Source organism: Rhinichthys klamathensis, unplaced genomic scaffold (assembly GCF_029890125.1).
Source record: "Rhinichthys klamathensis goyatoka isolate OS25496 unplaced genomic scaffold, OSU_Roscu_1.1 h1tg000043l_1, whole genome shotgun sequence".
Lineage (NCBI taxonomy): Eukaryota > Metazoa > Chordata > Actinopteri > Cypriniformes > Leuciscidae > Rhinichthys > Rhinichthys klamathensis.
Window position 1 is genome coordinate 1,042,771 of NW_026606590.1, and position 27,230 is coordinate 1,070,000.

Here is a 27,230-nt window from a genome sequence, read left to right on the forward strand (position 1 = left end):
CTGCAGCAACATTGAGAACATAACATGCACATTCATAACAGTAAGCTTGCGTACAGGTGAAACTAAAAAAAATTGAATATGGTGCAAAAGTTCATTTATTTCAGTAATTCAACTTAAAAGCTGAAACTAATATATTATATAGACCCATTACATGCAAAGTGAGATATTTCAAGCCTTTATTTGTTATAATTTTGATGATTATGGCTTACAGATATGAAAACCTTTTCACAATATTCTAATTTTGACTTTGGGGTTTTCATAAGCTGTAATCCATAATCATCAAAATTATGACAAATAAAGGCTTAAAATATATCTCACTTTGCACATAATGGGTCTCATTCATGAAACATTCGTAAATATACGAGTAAATATGCGAGTGATTTGCGCGTAAAGAGACCTTCCCGAAAACTCTTCTCCTGATTCACAAATACTTCGTAAACGTCAGATGTGATCGTGAAGTGTGTGTGTGTTAATGAATTCCAATCAGTCGTAAATGGGATGCGTGTGCACGTTCATTCTCAATTAGCATAAATCCCGCCCATTAAATCCGACTGACAACTATATATGGGCATCATATGTATATATGACATGAATACGAATGAAAAAAAAAATCTCAGATGCAGAAATTGAAGTTTTATTATCAGAAGTTCATTCAAAACGCCACATTTTATTTTCAAGCGTACATAGGCGTATCGGGTCCTAAAAAAAAGCAAGCTTGGCAGCATATTACAGATGCAGTTAATGGAGTTTCATCTAATAATCGAACATTCCCAGAAGTGAGAAGAAAATGGTTCGACATTAAGCTTGAGAGCAAAAAACGAATTAGTTCACTTCGGAAAAATAGTATTCAAACTGGAGAAGGACCACCATCGCAGATGCTATTACTGGCTCTCATAATAAGAAAAACCGTATGTAATTACTATATATAATATTTTTTCAAAATGCTGTGCAAATATGTACCCGATTAAGGTGAATTAAAATGCAGCCTTAGTTATTAATGAGCAAAACATTCAGATGTTAAACGCACTATTTACGCGTGGCTAGAGCAGGTGTAGATTTCTTGTGTACCAACTAACATTTGGAAAATACGAACATTTTAATGAATCCGAAAATTTACCTTTACACACGATTTACACAAAAATTCGTTCTGCTCGTGTTTCATGAATGAGACCCAATGAGTCTATATAATATATTAGTTTCACCTTTTAAGTTGAATTACTGAAATAAATGAACTTTTGCACGATATTCTAATTTCTCGAGTTTCACCTGTAGATGAAAAACAACTTGGAATATTAATTTTACACTGCCGACTGCTTAAATCCCTTTGTTTATTTTTCCATCACTGTCTGGATAAGATTTAACAGTTTAACAATAATGCGTCGAAGAGCATCACTTTATACCGACAGATAAAAGCTGTAAGATAAAGCATCAAACACAAACGAACATTACGTCATCGATTTAGAAGACGGGAAACATCCGAGATGAAGCTTTTCATGAGCTTTTTAGTGTCAGGGTGACATAAATATGAGCATTAGAGGATTAAATCCATCAAACCGCATTCATCTGAACACTTGCGACGCCTCGAACAATCCACACGACGATAATAAACGCTGACAGTCGATTCACAGGAAGGATGAATCATTTCTGAGAAATGCCAAATGATGCATTTACTCTTGCGGCGACATTATCATATTATCATTCAGGAATAAAACAGATCTCTCCTAGAGTGAAGGGGCTCTTTTGTCTAGCGCTTTATCAACCCGCAAGTGGAGAAATCAGCAAACTGAGACGCCACCTCCTCCTCCTCCTCCTCCTCCTCCTCCTCCTCCTCCTCCTCCTCCTCCTCCTCGTCTGTGTCATTGTGTTTCAGACAGAACGTAAGAAAAGAGGATTGTCGTCTCCATTATGAGACGCAGATTTCTAAAGGCTGTTTTGCTTCTGAGAAAGAGGAACGTGAATCTACACGTTTCAGGTCAGTTTTCTTAAGTACATCAGGATGTTAAAGAGGACATTTTATCTTGATGTAGTTTCAGGCTCTACTAGAACAGGTTCTCCTGCTTGAATGTTGATTATTCTCCTCATATTCTCCATTGTTGCGGCTCCTCTCTTCCCAGTCTGTCAGTAACGCTCTGTTTACTTCCTGTCTCTATGAAGCCCCTCCTTCTGAAAGCACACTGTGCTCTGATTGGTCGACTGGAGCAGTGTGTTGTGATTGGTCGAGCGCGTCGAGAGTGTTTGGGAAATGCCCCGCCCCTTTCCATAACCGCCAGTTTAACACACTACTAACTAACTCAACCAGGCCCCGCCCCTTTCCATAACCGCCAGTTTCAACCATAGACTATAAATAAATGTGTGCGTAGTGTGTGTGTGACGTCACCCGTAGTGTTTCTGAAGAGTGTTTTCGAAGCCCAAAGTGGGCGGAGCCGGCCGTCGCCATCTTGGCCGCGTCACTCCTGGATAAACGTAAATGTGCAGCGAGGCGGATTAGCTGAGGTGACGTGACGCTAACACACAGCAAACAAACGCTAGCAGTGACATCAGTGGCAATCCACCTGTCACTCAAGTGGCCACGCCCTTAATTATGCACAACTTTAAGGCTTAATATAATTTAAACGGATGAGTTATAAAAAAAATTCACCCGCTCACAGTCGTCATGAAGGGCAACATTAGCGATATAGACCAAAACCACTTTTTGCACCAGACTGTAAACATGTTTATTCTGCTGTAAAGTTGGGTATTTTAACATGCGGGTCTATGGGAGTGAGTCTGTTCTGCAGCCGGCCTCTAGTGGCCAGTGGAGGAACTGCAGTTTAACTCACTCAGTGTCGGATTCGAGAGAGAGACCGGAAGGTTGACGCTTGGTTTCAAAACACTACTAACGAACTCAACCAGGCCCCGCCCCTTTATTCTGCGTATGAATTATTTAAATGAGGAATATTGTGACGTGTTCGTTCCCGGAAGAAACGTTTCAGGACTTCAGAAACACTGACACTGATATAGAGAATAACTCACTTGTTCATCCTCAAAGAGCAACATTACACACACTAAAGAAAGATCAACATCACGTTTAATATTATATGGCTTCCCACAGTCACATAAAACACCCGTTTTAAAGCCGCATTTGATTATCGGCCACTTTATAAACTCCCAGGCCAGACTAATCAGGCGTAATGCAGAGAACAAAGTCACGTAGACGTTATTTATCTCCGTTAAGCCAGAGTCGACCCCGGCAAACAATATCCCATCCGCTTTCATGTTTCAATATGTTTAATAGATTAAAGATTAACAAGTAACCTCATTTCAGACCTTCTTGAGTCGGTCGCGCAACAAAAGCAAATGCTGAAAGCACACAGACACTTCATTCAGCTCTGGCCTCGAACCAGCGGACAAGATGTGCTTTATTTTAGTACACATAATAATATGTAGGTTTCATATCTTGCTGTATCAATGCAAACGGCTGTGATTTTAACCCTCACGAGTGAATGAAAATCATTATTCTCTCATGCATTGAAAATAACACAGTTTAGGATTTACTTTGAAATGTTTGCACTCAGAAAATACTAGTACATTTCACAAATAATTACAAAGAAACAACAATTAATTTTGAATTAAATGTACAAAATTGGAAGTGGAAAAGCTGGAAACGTACTTGTTGTAGTTCAGCGAAATACTGAAATTAATTATTTGCTTTTGCATCATCCAAACTTTTTCCTTTTGTTCTGGATTGATCTTCACGAGAGACGGCGCATATTAATTATTAACCAGCAGCCAACACATGAAACACAATCAAACTGAAGCTGCAAACGAGCAGATCGCAAACACCGAACTCTCATCAGCTAATCACTTCCAGCGCTGAACTAATGATCTTAACCTTATTCTTGAACATTTAAACCTTATTTTTTCAACTAAAACACTGCTTTTATTCATCAAGGACGCATTAAATTGATCAAGAGTGACGGTAAAGACATTTAAAATGTTACAAAAGATTCTATTTCATATAAATGCTGTTCTTTTGAACTTTCCATTTATCAAAGAATCCTGAAAAATAAATAAAATGTATCAAAAATGTGAAAATATTCACCATTCATGAGCATCAGATCCTCATATTAGAGTGATTTCTGAAGGATCATGTGACACTGAAGACTGGAGTAATGATGCTGAAAATTCAGCTTTGATCACAGGAATAAATTACACTTTACTTTATATTCACATAGAAAACAGATGATTTACATTGCAATAATATTACACTATTTTTACTGTATTTTGATCATTTAAATGCAGCTTTGGTGAGACTCCTTCATGTACCAAAGCTTGAGTACTTAAAAATATCTCAACTGAACAATAGTAAATAGCTCATGAACTCTGGAATGATCATGCAAACCAGTGTTTGTGTGGAGTATTATTCTTTTATTTTTAAAGTTTAGAGGATTTAAGTTAATCCGTAAACATTAATTCATGTATGAAGTAAAAAAAAATAAAAAAGCTAGTGCTATAGTAAAAACTGAATCAACCCAGTATAATGGGTTAAATCAACCCAATGAATAAACAACCCAATGTGCTGGGTAAAATTAACCCAACATGTGTTCTGTGAGTTAAACTGCAGTTCCTCCACTGGCCACTAGAGGCCGGCTGCAGAACAGACTCACTCCCATAGACCTCCATGTTAAAATACCCAACTTTACAGCAGAATAAAACATGTTTACAGTCTGGTGCAAAAAGTGGTTTTGGTCTATATCGCTAATGTTGCCCTTCATGACGACTGTGAGCGGGTGAATTTTTTTATAACTCATCCGTTAAAATTATATTAAGCCTTAAAGTTTTGCATAATTAAGGGCGTGGCCACTTGAGTGACAGGTGGATTGCCGCTGATGTCACTGCTAGCCGTTTGTCTGCTGTGTGTTAGCATCACGTCACCTCAGCTAATCCGCCTCGCTGCACATGTTCGTTTATCCAGGAGTGACGCGGCCAAGATGGCGACGGCCGGCTCCGCCCACTTTAGGCTTTGAAAACGCTCTTCAGAAACACTACAGGTGACGTCACACACACACTACGCACATATTTATTTAAAGTCTATGATTCTGTCTTATATTTACCCAGCCCTTGTGTTGAAAACAACCCAAATTGTGCTGTTTTTAACCCAGTGTGTTTCATGCGTGACGTACCGCTGTACGTGACGATCCTGGTGGTCGAATCTCCCTCTCCGAAGCGAGTGATCGGCGTGAGTCGGACCACGTAGGCCTCGGGTCGGATGAGCTCCGTCAGGTTGTGTGTGATCAGCTCTCCCTTCTGGATGTTCCCCTCCACGGGGATCTCCTGCTCCCACCAGCGCTGCTGCCCCGTCTGAGGGAGAAATCAGGGGAAACACAGTCCTGTGAGGATATTAAAGAGGACATTTTATCTCGATGATGTTTCAGGCTCTACTAGAACAGGTTCTCCTGCTTGAATGTTGATTATTCTCCTCATATTCTCCATTGTTGCGGCTCCTCTCTTCCCAGTCTGTCAGTAACGCTCTGTTCACTTCCTGTCTCTATGAAGCCCCTCCTTCTGAAAAGCACACTGTGCTCTGATTGGTCGGCTGGAGCAGTGTGTTGTGATTGGTCGAGCGCTTCGAGTGTGTTTGGGAAATGCCCCGCCCCTTTCCATAACCGCCAGTTTAACACACTACTAACTAACTCAACCAGGCCCCGCCCCTTTCCATAACCGCCAGTTTAACACACTACTAACTAACTCAACCAGGCCCCGCCCCTTTCCATAACCGCCAGTTTAACACACTACTAACTAACTCAACCAGGCCCCGCCCCTTTCCATAACCGCCAGTTTAACACACTACTAACTAACTCAACCAGGCCCCGCCCCTTTCCATAACCGCCAGTTTAACACACTACTAACTAACTCAACCAGGCCCCGCCCCTTTATTCTGCGCATTAATTATTATAATGAGGAATATTGTGACGTGTTCGTTCCCGGGAGAAACTCGAGACTACAATGGAGGCGTTTCAGGAGTTCAGGAACACTGATATAGAGAAGAACTCACTTATTCATCCTCAAACAGGGACATCACACACACTAAACACAGATGAAGAATGCCATAATGTGAAGCACATTCACACTGCAGATAAACACAGATTCAATCCGCTTCAGTTCACACACTTACATGCACGTTATTAAAGGAACAGTTCACCAAAGCGATCAGTATCATCTTTAACTTTCTTCTGTGGGACATAAAAAACATATTTTGAGAAGTGTCTGTGTTTTTTTTTTTTGTCCATACAATGAAAGTCAATGGGGTCCAAATCTTGTTTGGTCAAAATATCTTCTTTTGATAACACTTTACATTATTTTTTAACTACTTCTACATTTCGGAACCTTTACTGATACATTATTCAATGTTATTATATTATATCTGTTATTATTTAATGGACTTGAACTAATATGAACTAACAATGAACAGTTGTATTTTTATTAACTAACATTTAACATTTAAGATGAATAAATGCTAAAACAAATGTAATGCTCAGTGTTTGTTAATGCATTTACTAACATTACTTTTGCCACCATATTTAAATTTAGTTCAGTTTAGTTATTTCAGTGCTGCAGGTTAAGCTTAACGAACACGAGAAATGTTGATTGCCAACAAGCTGAAATAAAATATGTTTATGTCTTTAATGTTAATTTTATTTCAAGCAATTACTTTTTTTTAAAGGTTTTTGTTTTAATTAATTTTAGTGAGCAATAATATCCCTGCTGCAAAACACATTCCCATCAGCTAAACATTAGTTTCACTGCGATGAGCCTGCAGACTAATGCTGGAAACTCCCCGTGCTTGAGCAGAACGGATCTAATTAAAGCTGAAAGCTGCTGGTTTCGGGAGCAAACAGCTTTAGTTAACTGGTAAAGTGCTGTTTTGCTACTGGTAATCACCGGCGGCCCTTCGGATCCTGTCAAACCCCGTTTCCCAGGCAGGAGCGAGAGTTAACCGGATCAGAGAGTGTTTGAGTCACGGCCAGATTCAGCTCAAACCCCCCGTTACACCAGTAAACACCAGCAGTCCCAGTACAGCTCGCCAGTCCCAGTACAGCTCGCCAGTCCCAGTACAGCTCGCCAGTCTGGCCGCTTTAGCACATTAGGAGACCGCTCTCCTTCAAACGGCTGCTGTAACGTGGCCAGCTGACCTCGAACTGACAAATACAATGAATTCAATGAAATCAATTAAATAGTAATCAAAATAAAATAAAATAAAATACAAAAAAAACTATATAAAAAATAATAATAAAAAAATTAAATCACAAAGACATGAGAAAAAGAAAGTTTAAAAGTAAAATGTAAAAATAATAAATAATATAAAATTACTCATGAATACATGCGTAAAAATTGCAAAATAAAATTAAATACATGTGTAAATAAATACAAAAATAAAATAAAATAAAATTACTCATGAAGACATGTATTTAATTTTATTTTGCCTTTTTTACACGTCTTCATGAGTAATTTTATTTTATTTTTGTATTTATTTACACATGTATTTACTTTAATTTTGCAATTTTTACGCATGTCTTCATGAGTAATTCTATTTTATTTTTGTATTTATTTACACATGTATTTAATTTTATTTTGCATTTTTTACGCATGTCTTCATGAGTAATTCTATTTTATTTTATTTTTGTATTTATTTACACATCTATTTAATTTTATTTTGCCTTTTTAACACGTGTAAATAAATACAGAAATAAAATAAAATAACTCATGAAGATATGAGTAAAAATTGCAAAATAAAATTTAATACATGTGTAAATAAATACAAAAATAAAATAAAATAAAATTACTCATGAAGATATGAGTAAAAATGGCAAAATAAAATTAAATACATGTGTAAATAAATAAAAAAATAAAATAGAATTACTCATGAAGACATGCGTAAAAATTGCAAAATTAAAGTAAATAGATCTGTAAATAAGTAAAAATAATAATAAAATGACTCACAAAGACACGAGTAAGCCTCGATCTGCCAAATTGCTCACTCTGACACAGTAAACACACATTCGGTTCTCGACTGCATCTACGCAGGTTCTCACACTCGTCTTCGCAACACGAGTTCGACTCACACACTTCATGTGCCCTCAGAAGCAGATTTCCCTGATCAAAGCCAGCGAGATGTGGGATAATCAGAGCTGGATCTCTAGATCTCTAGTGGCAGACACTGAAGATCATGAGCTTCACACAGGAGAGACGCACTGGGAAAATAAGGCAATTCAAATAAATGCAATGCAATAAAATAAAATAAAATCACAAAGACGAGAAAAGAAAGCAAAATAAAAATAAGTAAATAAAATTAAATTAGTAATGAAGACATGAGTAAAGAGTGAAAAAAAAAAAAAAAAAAAAAAAAAAAAATCAATTAATAAAATAAAAATACAAAAAATACCTAAAAAAATCAAATAAACTCACACAGACACGAGTAAAACTAGCTAAATTAAATTGAATACATAAGTAAATAAGTAAAAAAAATAAAAGACATGAGTAAAGAAAGCAAAATAAAAATAGGTAAATAAAATTAGTAATGAAGACATGAGTAAAGAGTGCAAAAAATAAATAAAAATAAATCAATTAATAAAATAAAAATACAAAAATACCTAAATTAAATTAAATACATAAGTAAATAAGTAAAAAATAAAATACATGAGTAAAGAAAGCAAAATAAAAATAAATAATTAATAAAATTAAATTAAACATGAAGACATGAGTAAATAATGCGAAATAAAAATAAATACATAAGTAGATAAATAAATAAATAAAAGAGTAATTTTATTTTAAAATAATAAAATGACTCACAAAGACATGAGTAAAGAAAGAAAAATACAATTAAATAACTAAATAATAAAATGAAATAAAATACAATGACTCATGAAGACATAATATTTCAAAATAAAATTAAATACATACGTAGGTAAATAAATAAATAAAATGAAATAAAATTATTTTTATATTTTTAAATAATTATAATTTTATTTTAAAATGAAATAAAATAACTCACGAAGACATGAGTAAAGAAAGCAAAATACAATTAAATAACAAAATAAGTAAATAAAATAAAAAAACACTCACGAAGACATGAGTAAAGAATGCAAAATATAAAATTAAATAAAATCATGCATTTAGGACCCACTGGAACTACAGGACACCATTGGCGTGTTATTTCCAACATATGATGAAGACATGAGTAAAGAGTGCAAAATAAATAAATAATTAAATAGATAAATATAATTTAGTAGGCAGTACTGACCTAAAAGCACATATCCACTGGAAATAGTACACTACAGCGCACCTTTGGCATATTTAATATTTCCAGCACACAATCACTGAGCCTGCTACTGTACACAGGGCCGTCGCTAGTGGGGTGAAAGGTGGGGACAATTATAGGGGCCCCCGCTGCCCAGGGGGCCCCACAAAATCCAGCAGTTATACAATTTAGGCCCCTGTTGTATGAATAATTTAAATGAAAACCACAAAAACTTGCAATTTGGGTAAATATTTTTCCAAATATCTGCTTCTCTTACCTCCATAAAAATGGTTTAGTCCGACCTAAAGTATTTATTAATTATTCAGTCAGAGTCAGTGACAAACATCAGATGGACCCAATAAAATTGTAAGTCCCGCCCCAGCTCGTGAACAGAACCAATCAGAGTTGAGGCGGCAGCCTGAAGTTAACGATGAAGTTGGTGGAAGAGCAGGAGACTGACTGACTGAAAAATGTCGGGGAAAAGAAAACAAATCAGGGAACCTGAAATGCCAGGAAAAGACGGAGAGGGAGGCAAGGAGAGTGGTTGTATCCCAGTCGATCAAGACGTTCTTAAAGACCGGTTATATATTGTTATTTCGCTGGGAATTAGAAAACTTCCGTCTACAGTCTGCCGTGTACAGTCATTTTTTATTATCGGTGCGCGCCGCAATCGGCCGAATGATTACGTGGTCTAAATTCCTGTCTTTTTACACTATTGTAACTAGAGTTTTAAAAAAATTACACGAGTCACGGCGCATTGCATTATGCATCTGACCTGCCGGCTGATGATATTTAAAACATCGAGAAAACACGAATACAACACACTGCACTTGGATGAATAAATGTATTCGCTTTATTTAATAATATTACCAGTTCCATATTATCTTTATTAAAAAATAAGGCAATAAATGGTTTTATTTTTTTAATTAGACTGCATTCTTGTCAATTTCTAAATGTTTACTTTTTGATTTATGAATTATAACAGACTGATGGGGGGGGGGGGGGGGGGGGGGTTTACAACAACATCACCATCTCCTGTTATATGTGGGCCTCCATGTTCATCTATTGTACAGTATATGATATTGGTGGAGGGTGGTGGGGGCCCACATCAATATTTTTTCAGGGGGCCCCGAATCCTCTAGCTACGGCCCTGACTGTACATGTGCATTATGAAGAGCTGAGGTGATGAACACAGTAGATCCGGGGCCCGGGGCCGACACTTATTTACCCAGGAGCCCTCGCTCTCTCACTCACGCAGAGAAACAGCGGATTACCGTGATCTGTGTGGACGGAGAGAGGACTGGGCGAACGAGCCCGCGTTTGCTTACAGCGCAGACATGCTCTCTGACCACGCTAATGAGACATACTGTAATGATGATGTACATTAAAAATAATGTAATGATAATGTAAATGAAAAAATAATGTAATGATAATGTAAATGAAAAAATAATGTAATGACAATGTAAATTTAAAAAATATTGTAATGATAATGTAAATTTAAAATAATGTAATGATAATGCAAATTAAAAATAATGTAATGACAATGTAAATTTAAAAAATATTGTAATGATAATGTAAATTAAAAATAATGTAATGATAATGTAAATTTAAAATAATGCAATGATAATGTAAATTAAAAATAATGTAATGACAATGTAAATTTAAAAAATATTGTAATGATAATGTAAATTAAAAAATAATGTAATGATAATGTAAATTTAAAATAATGTGATGACAATGTAAATTTAAAAAATATTGTAATGATAATGTAAATTAAAAATAATGTAATGATAATGTAAATTTAAAATAATATAATGATAATGTAAATTAAAAAATAATGTAATGACAATGTAAATTTAAAAAATATTGTAATGATAATGTAAATTTAAAATAATGTAATGATAATGTAAATTAAAAATAATGTAATGACAAAGTAAATTTAAAAAATATTGTAATGATAATGTAAATTAAAAATAATGTAATGATAATGTAAATTTAAAATAATATAATGATAATGTAAATTAAAAAATAATGTAATGACAATGTAAATTTAAAAAATATTGTAATGATAAAATGTAAATTTAAAATAATGTAATGATAATGTAAATTTAAAATAATGTAATGATAATGTAAATTAAAAATAATGTAATGACAATGTAAATTTAAAAAATATTGTAATGATAATGTAAATTAAAAATAATGTAATGACAAAGTAAATGTAAAAAATATTGTAATGATAATGTAAATTAAAAATAATGTAATGATAATGTAAATTTAAAATAATGTAATGATAATGTAAATTAAAAATAATGTAATGATAATGTAAATTAAAAATGAAAAAATGTAAACTAGTTGCCAAGTTTAACTAGATGTTCTAAAATCACTATAAATTAATAAAAACTATCAGTGTTATTAATATTTTGAATCTGATTTTTAGTTTTCATGTTAATTTTAGTTGAATGTTTTAGTAATTTTATCATGTTTTTGTCATGTCATTAGATTGTATATATTATATATTGCTATTTAAGTTTAACCTGGAGTTTTTCGAGTGTATGTTGCTCATGTGAAGTCCCTCCTGATCTCTGTGGCAGAACACACACAAGTGGGGAAACACACCAGGGAATTAGTCACTGGAGTGTGTGTTTGCTCTTTTCCAGTGCATGGCTCATTTAGTGAACTGGGAGAACACATGCATGCTCATAAATTAATTAATTAATACAGAGTTACAGGGACAGTGCAGTCCCTGGTGTAATGTCAGATATTGTCAGATATAATGTCAAATACATTAAAACAAACCAACAATACTTATACATACAGTAGACCACGTTTCATAAGAATACATAAAGTACATTAAAACAAGGACATAACCCCCCCCCACTGACCTGCCGTATGCCCAGGCGATAGGCCATGATCCGGTCCACGGCGCCGGGGCTCATCTGAGTCCACTGGAGCTTGTAGCCGTAAACCCGAGGCCGGTTCTGCCACAGCGGGCTATAGGTGTCGTAGTAGAACTCCGGAGCGAACGCTTTCCCTGCGCACACACACACACACACACACACACATAGTAGTGGGTTGTTAGGAAACATCAGATTACATTTCCAAACATTCCTTTATGCCATTGATTGTGATAACCCAGTGAGATGTTTGTACGCACGAGAAATCTCGAGTATACTTATATATCACATGATGAAAATATTGATTATATTTATTTTATGGATTTATTTTAATTAATGGGTTATCAATACCGTTCTTGTCTTAGGACAACTTTGATGAACTTTTTTGATCCACTTTAAATGTTGAATACTGTATATATATAAATACATATAAATATGATAAATAATTTTTATAAATATATTTTTTTAAATAATTAAACAGAATAAATAAATAAATATAATAATAAAAATATAAAACATTTAAAAATGAGGTAAAATTTATTTATTTAAAAATTAGGTAAAATTAGTATAAAAATGTAAAAACATTTATAGATAAAATGAAATAAATGACCTAAAAACACACAGAAGCATACATCAAGGATCCACTGGAAATTGCTGATGCTGTATATTATGCTGTATATGATGCTGTATATGATCTGTATATGATGCTGTATATGATGCTGTATATGATGCTGTATATGATCTGTATATGATGCTGTATATGATGCTGTATATGATGCTATATATGATGCTGTATATGATCTGTATATGATGCTGTATGATGCTGTATATGATCTGTATATGATGCTGTATATGATGCTGTATATGATGCTGTATATGATGCTGCATATGATGCTGTATATGATCTGTATATGATGCTGTATATGATGCTGTATATGATGCTGTATATGATCTGTATATGATGCTGTATATGATGCTGTATATGATGCTGTATATGATGCTGTATATGATGCTGTATATGATCTGTATATGATGCTGTATATGATGCTGTATATGATGCTGTATATGATGCTGTATATGATGCTGTATATGATGCCATAGGCGTAATTTGCGGGTGGGACGGGTGGGACATGTCCCCACCACTTTTTGCCAGGGTCAATATTGTCCCCACCACTTTTGAAACATCTCACGTCACGGATGTAAATAATACAAATAAATAAAACATCTCTAGTTAACTAGCAGAGCATTCATTTAGTTCGTTTGTTAAATAAGAGGCGATCTAGCGCTGAAATGTGTTGTTTTTGAAATCAAGTGATCAAAGTGCCCGTTGACTGCGACCAGTGGCGTGGATACGGTGTTCTCTTGTGGCTCGCGCTGCCGCTTTAATCCGTTGCGGAGACTCTCCATTCATTCCGGAGAAATCACAAAGTAAAATGCACACAAACGTGTCCCTGCTTGATATACAACCACTGATAAACATAATTGGTTTAATGAGAAAAAAAAAAAAAAGTGCGGATTAGAACCCAGAACCTCTGACACGCTTAGCAAAACTTCTGCCACTGGACCATTAAAGTGCATGTGTTAAAGTGCATTAAATGACAAATTAAACACAATGTACTAATTAAATCGATTGCTGGACATCGGTATGTTATTGTACATAGGTGTACATCTGATTTATGATTTAGCATTGTATTATGATGCTATATATGATGCTGTACACTCACCTAAAGGATTATTAGGAACACCATATTAATTCTGTGTTTGACCCCCTTTCGCCTTCAGAACTGCCTTAATTCTACGTGGCATTGATTCAACAAGGTGCTGAAAGCATTCTTCAGAAATGTTGGCCCATATTGATAGGATAGCATCTTGCAGTTGATGGAGATTTGTGGGATGCACATCCAGGGCACGAAGCTCCCGTTCCACCACATCCCAAAGATGCTCTATTGGGTTGAGATCTGGTGACTGTGGGGGCCATTTTAGTACAGTGAACTCATTGTCATGTTCAAGAAACCAATTTGAAATGATTGGAGCTTTGTGACACGGTGCATTATCCTGCTGGAAGTAGCCATCAGAGGATGGGTACATGGTGGCCATAAAGGGATGGACATGGTCAGAAACAATGCTCAGGTAGGCCGTGGCATTTAAATGATGCCCAATTGGCACTAAGGGGCCTAAAGTGTGCCAAGAAAACATCCCCCACACCATTACACCACCACCACCAGCCTGCACAGTGGTAACAAGGCATGATGGATCCATGTTCTCTTTCTGTTTACGCCAAATTCTGACTCTACCATCTGAATGTCTCAACAGAAATCGAGACTCATCAGACCAGGCAACATTTTTCCAGTCTTCAACTGTCCAATTTTGGTGAGCTCTTGCAAATTGTAGCCTCTTTTTCCTATTTGTAGGGGAGATGAGTGGTACCCGGTGGGGTCTTCTGCTGTTGTAGCCCATCCGCCTCAAGGTCGTGCGGGTTGTGGCTTCACAAATGCTTTGCTGCATACCTCGGTTGTAACGAGTGGTTATTTCAGTCAAAGTTGCTCTTCTATCAGCTTGAATCAGTCGGCCCATTCTCCTCTGACCTCTAGCATCAACAAGGTATTTTCGCCCACAGGACTGCCGCATACTGGAAGTTTTTCCCTTTTCACACCATTCTTTGTAAACCCTAGAAATGGTTGTGCGTGAAAATCCCAGTAACTGAGCAGATTGTGAAATACTCAGACCGGCCCGTCTGGCACCAACAACCATGCCACGCTCAAAATTGCTTAAATCACCTTTCTTTCCCATTCTGACATTCAGTTTGGAGTTCAGGAGATTGTCTTGACCAGGACCACACCCCTAAATGTATTGAAGCAACTGCCATGTGATTGGTTGATTAGATAATTGCATTAATGAGAAATTGAACAGGTGTTCCTAATAATCCTTTAGGTGAGTGTATATGATGCTGTATATGATCTGTATTTGATGCTGTATATGATCTGTATATGATGCTATATATGATCTGTATATGATGCTGTATATGATCTGTATATAATCTGTATATGATGCTATATATGATGCTGTATATGATGCTGTATATGATCTGTATATGATGCTATATATGATGCTGTATATGATCTGTATATGATGCTGTATATGATGCTATATATGATGCTGTATATGATCTGTATATGATGCTATATATGATGCTGTATATGATGCTGTATATGATGCTGTATATGATCTGTATATAATCTGTATATGATGCTATATATGATGCTGTATATGATCTGTATATGATGCTGTATATGATCTGTATATAATCTGTATATGATGCTATATATGATGCTGTATATGATGCTGTATATGATCTGTATATGATGCTGTATATGATGCTGTATAGGATGCTGTATATGATGCTGTATATGATGCTATATATGATGCTGTATATGATCTGTATATGATGCTATATATGATGCTGTATATGATCTGTATATGATGCTATATATGATGCTGTATATGATGCTGTATATGATCTGTATATGATGCTGTATATGATGCTATATATGATGCTGTATATGATCTGTATATGATGCTTTATATGATGCTGTATATGATGCTATATATGATGCTGTATATGATCTGTATATGATCTGTATATGATGCTGTATATGATCTGTATATGATGCTGTATATGATCTGTATATGATGCTATATATGATGCTATATATGATGCTGTAAATGATGCTGTATATGATGCCGTATATGATCTGTATATGATGCTGTATATGATGCTATATATGATGCTGCATATGATCTGTATATGATCGGTATATGATGCTATATGTGATGCTGTATATGATGCTATATATGATGCTGTTTACGATGCTATATATGATGCTGTATATGATGCTATATGATGCTGTATATGATCTGTATATGATGCTATATATGATGCTGTATATGATGCTGCATATGATGCTGTATATGATGCTGTATATGATCTGTATATGATGCTGTATATGATGCTGTATATGATCTGTATATGATGCTGTATATGATGCTGTATATGATCTGTATATGATGCTATATGTGATGCTGTATATGATGCTGTATATGATGCTTTATATGATGCTGTATATGATCTGTATATAATCTGTATATGATGCTATATATGATGCTGTATATGATCTGTATATGATGCTGTATATGATCTGTATATAATCTGTATATGATGCTATATATGATGCTGTATATGATGCTGTATATGATCTGTATATGATGCTGTATATGATGCTGTATATGATGCTGTATATGATCTGTATATGATGCTATATATGATGCTGTATATGATCTGTATATGATGCTATATATGATGCTGTATATGATCTGTATATGATGCTATATATGATGCTGTATATGATGCTGTATATGATCTGTATATGATGCTGTATATGATGCTATATATGATGCTGTATATGATCTGTATATGATGCTATATATGATGCTGTATATGATGCTATATATGATGCTGTATATGATCTGTATATGATCTGTATATGATGCTGTATATGATCTGTATATGATGCTGTATATGATCTGTATATGATGCTGTATATGATGCTATATATGATGCTGTAGATGATGCTGTATATGATGCTGTATATGATCTGTATATGATGCTATATATGATGCTGCATATGATGCTGCATATGATCTGTATATGATCGGTATATGATGCTATATGTGATGCTGTATATGATGCTATATATGATGCTGTTTACGATGCTATATATGATGCTGTATATGATGCTATATGATGCTGTATATGATCTGTATATGATGCTATATATGATGCTGTATATGATGCTGCATATGATGCTGTATATGATGCTGTATATGATCTGTATATGATGCTTTATATGATGCTGTATATGATGCTGCATATGATCTGTATATGATGCTGTATATGATCTGTATATGATGCTGTATATGATGCTGTATATGATCTGTATATGATGCTGTATATGATGCTGTATATGATCTGTATATGATGCTATATGTGATGCTGTATATGATGCTGTATATGATGCTTTATATGATGCTGTATATGATGCTGCATATGATGCTGTATATGATGCTGTATATGATGCTGTATATGATCTGTATATAATAATAATAATTCATTACATTTATATAGCGCTTTTCTAGGCACTCAAAGCGCTTCACATGGAAGGGGGATCTCCTCAACCACCACCAATGTGCAGCTCCACTTGGATGATGCGACGGCAGCCATAGTGCGCCAGAACGCCCACCACACACCAGCTTACTGAGGAGGGGACAGAGTGATGAAGCCAATCAGTGTATATATATATATATATGGGGATTATTAGGAGGCCATGATGGACAGAGGCCACTGGGCAAATTTGGCCAGGATGCCGGGGTTACACCCCTACTCTTTCGAAAGACATCCTGGGATTTTTTGTGACCACAGAGAGTCAGGACCTCGGTTTAACGTCTCATCCGAAGGACGGTGCTCTTTGACAGTATAGTGTCCCCGTCACTATACTGGGGCGTTAGGACCCACACAGACCACAGGGTGAGCGCCCCCTGCTGGCCTCACTAACACCTCTTCCAGCAGCAACCTGGTTTTCTCAGAAGGTCTCCCATCCAGGTACTAACCAGGCTCAACCCTGCTTAGCTTCAGTGGGCAACCAGTCTTGGGCTACAGGGTGATATGGCTGCTGGTAAACACAGGGTGATATGGCTGCTCGAGGCTTTCAAAATATTTATTTTACCATATAATCTGGACTATAAATTCAAACACGAGTTGTACAGTTTCCATGCAACGCAATGTTCAATTTCAAAAAAGTTTTCACCAGATGAATGTTCGAGTGTTTAAGCTTTCGAATGACACCTAACTCGTATATAACAGGCGATGTAAAGAAAGCCATGTGACACTGAGAGTGAAATTCAGAGAAATCTGAGCCTGTAGATGAGCATGTAGAGCACAAGCTCTTGATCTCTGCAGGTCTGCATCGAGACGAGAGCTGATGGATCGACACGATGCTGATCTCTGCAAGCACTCGCTGGTGTTAGTGTCCGGCAAGGCGTATTACACGAGCCGAGACTCTTCTAATGAAGCACAGAGATGACAAACACCGAAAACAGGAAAACCTCGAGGCTTCTGGGACAAATGCAGACGGTCCTGCTGCAGATCCAGTGATGTTAGCTTTCGGAAACACTCAGTCCCGCTGGAGCTCGGATATATCCAGCACACACTCTTCTAGAAGACCAGGGAGACCGCAGAGAGTTACAAGAGTTATGAGAGTTAAAAGAGTTACGAGAGTTACAAGAGTTACGAGAGTTACGAGAGTTAAAAGAGTTACGAGAGTTAAAAGAGTTACGAGAGTTACGAGAGTTACAAGAGTTAAAAGAGTTACGAGAGTTAAAAGAGTTACGAGAGTTAAAAGAGTTACGAGAGTTACGAGAGTTACAAGAGTTAAAAGAGTTACGAGAGTTAAAAGAGTTACGAGAGTTAAAAGAGTTACAAGAGTTAAAAGAGTTAAAAGAGTTAAAAGAGTTACGAGAGTTAAAAGAGTTATGAGAGTTAAAAGAGTTACGAGAGTTACAAGAGTTAAAAGAGTTACGAGAGTTAAAAGAGTTACGAGAGTCACAAGAGTTACGAGAGTTAAGAGTTAAAAGAGTTAAAAGAGTTACAAGAGTTACGAGAGTTACAAGAGTTAAAAGAGTTACGAGAGTTAAAAGAGTTACGAGAGTTACAAGAGTTAAGACAGTTAAAAGAGTTACAAGAGTTAGAAGAGTTACGAGAGTTACAAGAGTTAAAAGAGTTACGAGAGTTAAAAGAGTTACGAGAGTTAAAAGAGTTATGAGTTAAAAGAGTTACAAGAGTTAAAAGAGTTACAAGATTTAAAAGAGATACAAGAGTTAAAAGAGTTACGAGAGTTAAAAGTTACAAGAGTTACAAGAGTTAAAATAGTTACGAGAGTTACAAGAGTTAAAAGAGTTACGAGAGTTAAAAGTTACAAGAGTTAAAATAGTTACGAGAGTTACAAGAGTTAAAAGAGTTACGAGAGTTACAAGAGTTAAAAGAGTTACGAGAGTTAAAAGAGTTAAACAAGGCTGCCGTCGATCATGTTCTCACACAACAACTCCGTTTCAAACTCAATAATTACTCATTTGTTTTTCGCAAGGCTGTAAGCATTTGCTAATATTCAGGATTGTGGGTAATAGTTTAGGAATCAGACAGTTTAAAATGGATTAAAATAAATAAATATTATAAATGAATGAATAAATAAATATACATAAATTAAATTATATAAAAAATATATTATGAATGAAAGACGAGTATATAAATAAATAATAAAATGTTGTTATACATGAATAAATATATTTAAAAAATGAATGATACATTAACTATTAGTTTAGTTAATTCTATTGTGAATGAATGAATGAAAAAATGTCAATTTTTTTATTATAAATTAATGAGAATACATTTACATTATAAATAATTAAATAAATAATAAATGAAAATAAATTCTACTATGCATGAGTGAATAAATAAGTAAATAAACACACATAAATTAAATTATAAATAAATACTATTTTAATTCTATTATTAATTAAACAATACATTAATAATATATAAATGGACACAAATAAATAATGATAAAAAACAAGAAAATCAATTATATTATGAATAATGAATACAAATAAAATATAATTATAAATAAATAACAATACATTTTCATTATAAATAAATAAATACATTAAATAAATTATAATATGAATGAAAGAATAAATAAATAAATGTTATCATGAATAAATGAATACAAATAAAGTCTAATTATAAATGAAAATTATAAATTAATATAAAATATATTATGAAATACATTTTATATATATAAACTTGTCCTGAACTTAAAAAAAAAAACTATTTTTGGTAACTATGCAGACTGTGGTTTCAATGTGCACTTCAAACAAATGAAATGCACAATCCTAAATGTCTGAATGCCCCTGAGAAGTTGATCTTTCAGCAGAAGTAACGCCGTCTCGTCTCCTTCAACACGTTTCATCTGTTCACACGCGGCAGAAGCTTATTCTAGCCGGACAAACTTTCCGAAGAGGGTCGCAGCAAATAACATGTTATTGTTCCAGCAGCTTTACCGGCTCAGCGCTCAATTTAGAGGAAAGCCTCGGAGAGAAAATTGCCCACCGTAAACCTTGTCCGGGTGAATCACGGGCCACTTTCGGCTCGGAAAACAAACACTATTACAACAGCGGTGCTCTCCGGGCCTGCAGTACCAAGCTGGAGGTGCTTGTAGATTCGACAGGGATCTCCACTTCAAACACACTATCCCTCCCAGTCTCAGAGAGACGAGAGAGGGAAGATTACACCAGGACGACTTGTTTACAAATGTTCCAGGAACTCACAAGTCTATCATCCATCCATATGTGTGTGTGTGTGTGTGTGTGTGTGTGTGTGTGTGTCGCTTTAAAAGCCACTTTCATCTGTAGAACAGTAGATCATCTCTCAGCTAATACTCAGTGTTATTAAGACCCAGAAAGTGGGATTCTCTATTAAACTCATAAAAGACTAAAGAATTACGGGAATACTGGAATATAAACCTCTAAGAAATAACACAATCAAGAGCTTGAAGCGGATCTGAGGGAGAAACTCCTCATACACTGCAAAAAATGCTTTTTTTACTTAGTATTTTTGTCTTGTTTCCAGTCCAAATATCTAAAAGTTCTTAAGTCAAGATGCATTTACTTAAGTAGTAAAATGCCATAAGATATTAAGTCTTGTTTTCCGGGGGAATTAATCAAAATTAAGTGAGTTTTTGCTTAAAACAAGCGAAATTATCTGCCAATGGGGGAATAAAAAAAATCTTAATTCAAACAGAAACAAGATTATTTTTCTGACCCCATTGGGTAGATCCCATTGATCTGAGAGAGAAACACCCAGAAACTCCTCAAATGTGGCCAATCACAGGGATGCACCCAATCCACATTTGTGGGGTTCGGCCGAATACCGAATCCACTGGTTAAGATTCAGCCGAATCCGAAACCCTACTCCCATCCTCAGTCCATTAACACGGCAAACACATTAATCAAGTAAACAACGTCCACAGCAGTGTATTTATCATTTTATTTTATTTTAACTGTAAAAAAAAAAAGGGAAAAAAAAGAATAGGCAACACGCCAGGATGACAAGTGGGAAAAACAATTTTTTTGACAATTACCATGTTTACCCTATCTCAAGATCCAATCAGTATCCAGCATATTAGCCTAACACAAGTTTTCATCTGTGACTGTCCTTCCTTCGCCGGACCTGAAGTTGCTGTCTGTCTATTCCTTCATATTCTTTCAGATGTTTCGTACACAACTGTTTTAACAGCGGCGATGTTGTGTATTGTTTAGGGTCCCTGCCACCACGAGACACATCGGCATTGCAAATTGAACATGTAGCTCGACTTGAATCGCCTTCTTTTGACTGAAAGTACCGCCAAACAACACTTTTTCTGATCCATTGTCACTTTCTCACAGCCTACTGCATTCGAACGGTCCACCTACGCAAACACCTGCCCGTAATCAACGGCGGCGTGATGTCGACCAGCAAGCCTGGGGCTCGGTGGAAAAACATTCTTAGGTTCGGCAGAAACCGAATCCCGTCAAAAAGCCTCTTCAGCTGGGTCTCGGTTCGGTTGTTTGGTCCGCACCCGGGTTCGATTGCTGTATTCACACCTGCCCAAAAGGTCCGCACCAAGGGGGGAAACGAACTAGAGTTCGATTCAATCAAACCAAACAAGGCAGGTGTGAATACACCCTTAGTGACTTTGCAACTACATGTCATCTAACTGTCATTAGAGTATTAGTAGACTGTCTGATTAATATCTGATAACTCTTATTCTACTAACCCGAACCCTAACCATAACCTAACCGTCTACTACAGGCTACTAATACTCTAAAGAGAGCTATAGTTGACATGTAGTTGAAAAGTTACTTATAGTTAGCAGAATGTCTAAAGTGGACTATCGAAATAAAGTGGACCCAATCGGTAATGGAAACGCGGCTAATGTTACCAAACACACAAGTCTATCATCCATCCATCCATCCATCCATCCGAGTCGCTTTAAAGCCACTTTCCTCTGCAGAACAGTAGATCATCTCTCCGCTAATACTCTTATTAAGACCCAGAAAGCGGGATTAGTGTGAGAAAGAGGGATGAAAGCTGTAGAGAAAGATGGATGGCGTGTCTCAGATCAGCATATGTCATGATCTCTCGTGCTGAAAGCTCTATTGACTTACTATCATACGATCTCAGCGTGAACATTAACTAGCGGATGTTTCTCATTATCAGTAATTCACCTTAAAATGGAAACTACTCGAGCGGTAAATTAAAGCCAGCGCAATAAAACAAAACCTAACAAAAGCAGAGCCGATGAGCATTTTTACACACAACACCCCGTCTGGATGTTAATGCTTAGGATGAAACTGATGCTTCTTTCGTGACATCATCGATCATGCCGCACATTTTTGGAGTGAAATACAGCAATAAATCATGTGGTGCAAATACAGGGATTTTACAGTGAAAATGTAAATTCTGTCATCATTTAATCATCCTTGTGTCAGTCCACAACTCAAAAGAAGAATATTACGGTGCAAAAAAGAAAAAAAGATACATTTTTGGACACAAAAATAAGTTCTCAAAAACAAAAAAACAATCATGCAAAAAAAAAAAAAAAAAAAATCCATTTGTCTATTCATCCATCATCCATCTATATAATGTCCGAGCACTGGCCCAAAACACACAAGTAACCATATTGCAAACCACCCAGAACACTAGAGCAACTGCATAGCAACACCCTAGCAACTACCAGTACAATATATCAACTGCATAGTAACACCCTAGCAGCCAACTACAATAACCCAGTAATGGCCTTGCAACATCCTAGACACTACCTAGAACATAGAGAATATCCTATAAAATACCTTAGCAACCACATAGCAACACCCTAGCAACCACCCAAGCAACTGTCAGTCTATTTGTCTACAACATGACCTTAAAATCTTCAAACTTCAAGCTTACTTCACATATTTGTCCGGGCTTAAAGTTTAGTAAACATTTTTTATGTAGTCTGACATTTTAGTCTGATCTTTTATTTTAAAAATCCATCTATCTATCTATCTATCCATCTATCCATCTATCCATCTATCTATCTATCTATCTATCTATCTATCTATCTATCTATCTATCTATCTGTCTGTCTATCTATCTATCTATCTATCTATCTATCTATCTGTCTATCTATCAATCAATCAATCAATCTATCTATCTATCTATCTATCTATCTATCTATCTATCTATCTATCTATCTATCTATCTATCTATCTATCTATCTATCTATCTATCTATCTATCTATCCACCTATCTATCTATCTATCTATCTATCTATCTATCTATCTATCTATCTATCTATCTATCTATCTATCTATCTATCTATCTATCTATCCACCCATCTATCTATCTATCTATCTATATATCTATCTATCTATCTATCTATCTATCTATCTATCTATCTATCTATCTATCTATCTATCTATCTATCTATCTATCTATCTATCTATCCGTCTTCTGTCTATCCATCCATAGGTAGTGAAACAAGAGTATTAAATAAATAAAACATTATTTTATTGCGTTTCCAGTAAAAATGCCCCAAAAGAGAGCAGTTCGCTCGGATCTAAAGAGGAAATGAATGGTTTCTGATGTTTGTCGCAGCGAGAACAAACCCAGACCCATTACACCTGCAGAGATCCCTCTGGAGGATCCCGGTCCAGATCCCAGGCTAATCAGGAGCTGGAGCGCCGGTCTCTCAGGAGCAGATGGAAGAACTGGCAGAACTGGCAGAGCGCTGAGGGAGAGATGAAGTCTGAGCGATTGGCACATTAGGCATGAGAGCGAGTGAGTAAAGCACACAGCCGCGGGGCTGGAGAGGTCTGACACACACACACACACACACACACACATCAACAGTAAACACAGCAGAGAAAAGACTCATGTAGTGCCGGGTCTGAGAGACAAAGGCCAATCGACCGGCTCCTCAAACAGCCTTGATCCTTCCGGATATCAGACATCAGTCCTCATCTCATCCCATCATATGCTCCTGACAACACCCTATATGTGCATGATCCAGCTCTGGGGTTAAAGGGATCCCGAACTGAGGATTACAATTTTCCTTGATCTTTTGTCAATTAAGAGGTCGTTATACTATAAAAATACCCTGTAAGTTTCAAAACTAAAAACTTCCTTGTTATTCCAAAAAAACAAATTTTATTGAAACCAAGGCTAGAAAACAACAGGATCTCTAAAGCGAATATCAACGCCTACGTCTACGTCACCGCGTCTTTGGCCCCGCCCACTGGAGCGTTAGTGAATAATGACATGAGAACGAGTAAAGATCGACACAGGATCAGTGCCATTACCTTCCAAACCACCCTAATGCTAGGAAAGTGGAGTTTTTTCAACGATGTGAAAGTCTCAGCAGTGCATTATTGGTATTCGGTGCATTTCACTGTGGATTATTTGGTAAATCAGTCGTAGTTTCGGCGCATGCTTTGCAAACAGACTTTTACGATTTGTATCTGCCAGCAACGCCACAAACATGTAAGTAATCACGTTTATTCTAATGCCTGATCTGTGATCAGTGATTTCTGATGTGTAATTATTCAAGTTCAGACAGATAATCATCCAATACTGTTTATGCATCAGGAAATCAAGCTAGTGACTAAACGACCAACTTCACATCGTGTCTCTTAGTAGGACGAAAATAATCTTATTTAAACTGTGATTAAAATATATACAGAAAGCGATCAAAGAACGATCCGTTTCCAATCGCTCAAGCTGTCAATCAAACAGAGAGAGTTATCTGGACACTTGCCAAAACTCGTTATGAAATCAATGACGCTATTACACTGCACAACGAAGCTCTTACTGTACATCGTGTTTGCATTGTTATTTGGTGAAAGCATTCTTGAAAGTGAAGAAATTGATGAGATCACACTAATCACGGCAACCTTTCATGTGATGGGAATAGATCTACATATTAGAGATGCGCGGATGGGCTATTATTTCATCCGCAACCGCATCACAAAACTCATCATCCGTCCGCCATCCATCCGCACCAACGTTTTTGACCAGTTTTCAAAACCGCACCCGCCCGCCATCCGCTGATTGGCCGATACAAGGCGCTGCTGATGACAGCCGCGAGACTAGAAAGCTCTCAGAATATCAGCAGTGAACTCCTCTCCGATCGGCGCGCAGGGACACAAATAAATAAATAGCCTAAATTACAGTTTTTCTCAGTCGCTTTGGTGCATTTCTCACATCACTATTTACATTTGCACAACAGTTAGTTCAACCTCCACAACATTTAGTCATTTGTGCACATCATAGTAGCAGTTTCTCATTCCTTCAAACAAATTGCAAATGCTTTTGGACATGAATCAATTGCTTTCATACAACTCTCTGCTGTTTTATAACATCATCATTTGTTTATGTCATGTCAGTCAAAATTAACTATACTTGTGAATGCTGAATAGTCATTCCATATAAAACTAATAGTCCTCATTTCATTGCTTGAGTCATCACATACAAAAATGTTGAACTAGTTGTTAAAATCGGTCAAGCAAATTGTAATAACATTTTAATCTTTTTTAAAAAAAATCTTTTTTTATCCTAAATTGAACAGTTTCTCTCAGGTGAACCTCAGCTTTCACTGATGAGAAGGGGTGTGCATGAGTGATTTACAGTACTTATGTATGTTGTATGTTCAGTTCATGTACTGCAATATTGTTCACAGTTGTGCACAGCTCTACCCAAAGGGAGTTTATTTTTGTTGTAAATAAGGGTGTATTTTTTCTTTTGCACAATGCTGTGAACAAATTACAGTAGAATTGCGAAAAGCATTTGCAGTAAAAATGTGAAACATACATATTCAGTGTCTTGTACTCGGTTACCTCACTAAATACAGTAATGTGTAACTTTACTGTAGTTTTCAAATGGCTGTGCAAATAGTATATAGTGCTGTCTTGAGCATTGTCAGGTAGTGTCACCAAGATCTGACTTTTTTGCATTGGAAAACATTTACAGAGTAAACTGTCATAATGAAAACATGACAAAGCCATTTGACTATCTTGTTCATAAACAATGGTGTCAGGACTTTTCATCTTGATGACACGGACACTTTCATTGACATGAATACTTGCTTTTGAGGAATGAGCTATCCATTTTGAGCAAGTGACACGCATTTGCAGGTTATCAACTAGGTTTCGCAGTTTGTACTAATTGTTTTGAGAACTGCATTAACTGTTGTGCAAATGTAAATAGTGATGTGAGAAATGCACCAAAGCGACGGAGAAAAACTGTAAACACACTTCGGCAAACTGACCTTATCTGATAGGCTACTGTACAATATTTTCATTGTAGCCTAATAGAAAACGCATTTTGGCACATAATTTCAACATGCTGCTATTGTATGGGGCGCCAACAATGTTACGTGACAGTTCTCCATTACAGGCGCGAACACTCAGAAAGCGGCACTAAAAGACTTTCAAACTTTCACAGAGGCCTCAAAAAGGCACAAACCCTTTCTTCAAAGCGAATTTCGTTTTGTATTAATTGTATCTTCATTTTAATCCATGTTTCATTAACCAATTTCCTGGATTTAATAAATAGGCTAAAAAGTAAATAGTCTATCTTGATTGTGTAGGCTATTTTTCATTATAAAATATTAGGCTGTGTATACCGACATGGATCAATTATTAATATTACATTTCATCTGTCTTTTGTAGGCATAGCTGATGGCGCACCAACGAAAAAGCCTAGGAGTGACTTCGGCGTTTCTTTAATATCGAGGCTCTATAGTTTATTATATGATTGTTAGGCCTGTTGATGGTATAAAATGAATTGCACTGTGCCTGAAAAAGACGCGCTCTCCGCTCTCTTCCCGTGGATTCAAAATGAACGGGAGTCTTCAGAACAGGCTCGTCCACTC

At 36.1% G+C, this 27,230-nt stretch overlaps 1 protein-coding gene and 1 pseudogene across 1 annotated transcript in view; both read right to left on the bottom strand.

The window, feature by feature from the left end:
- The window catches only part of LOC130082311 (MAM domain-containing glycosylphosphatidylinositol anchor protein 2-like), a 136,999-nt gene that overhangs the window by 23,350 nt on the left and 86,419 nt on the right, over nucleotides 1-27,230 (bottom strand). The window contains exons 8-9 of the mRNA XM_056247164.1: nucleotides 12,160-12,308; nucleotides 5,163-5,340 (exon numbers count right to left, since the gene is read on the bottom strand). Coding sequence (XP_056103139.1) covers nucleotides 5,163-5,340; nucleotides 12,160-12,308 — 327 coding nt within the window. The remainder of the gene's footprint in view (nucleotides 1-5,162; nucleotides 5,341-12,159; nucleotides 12,309-27,230) is intronic.
- On the bottom strand, nucleotides 17,786-17,902 carry LOC130082347 (5S ribosomal RNA; annotated as a pseudogene).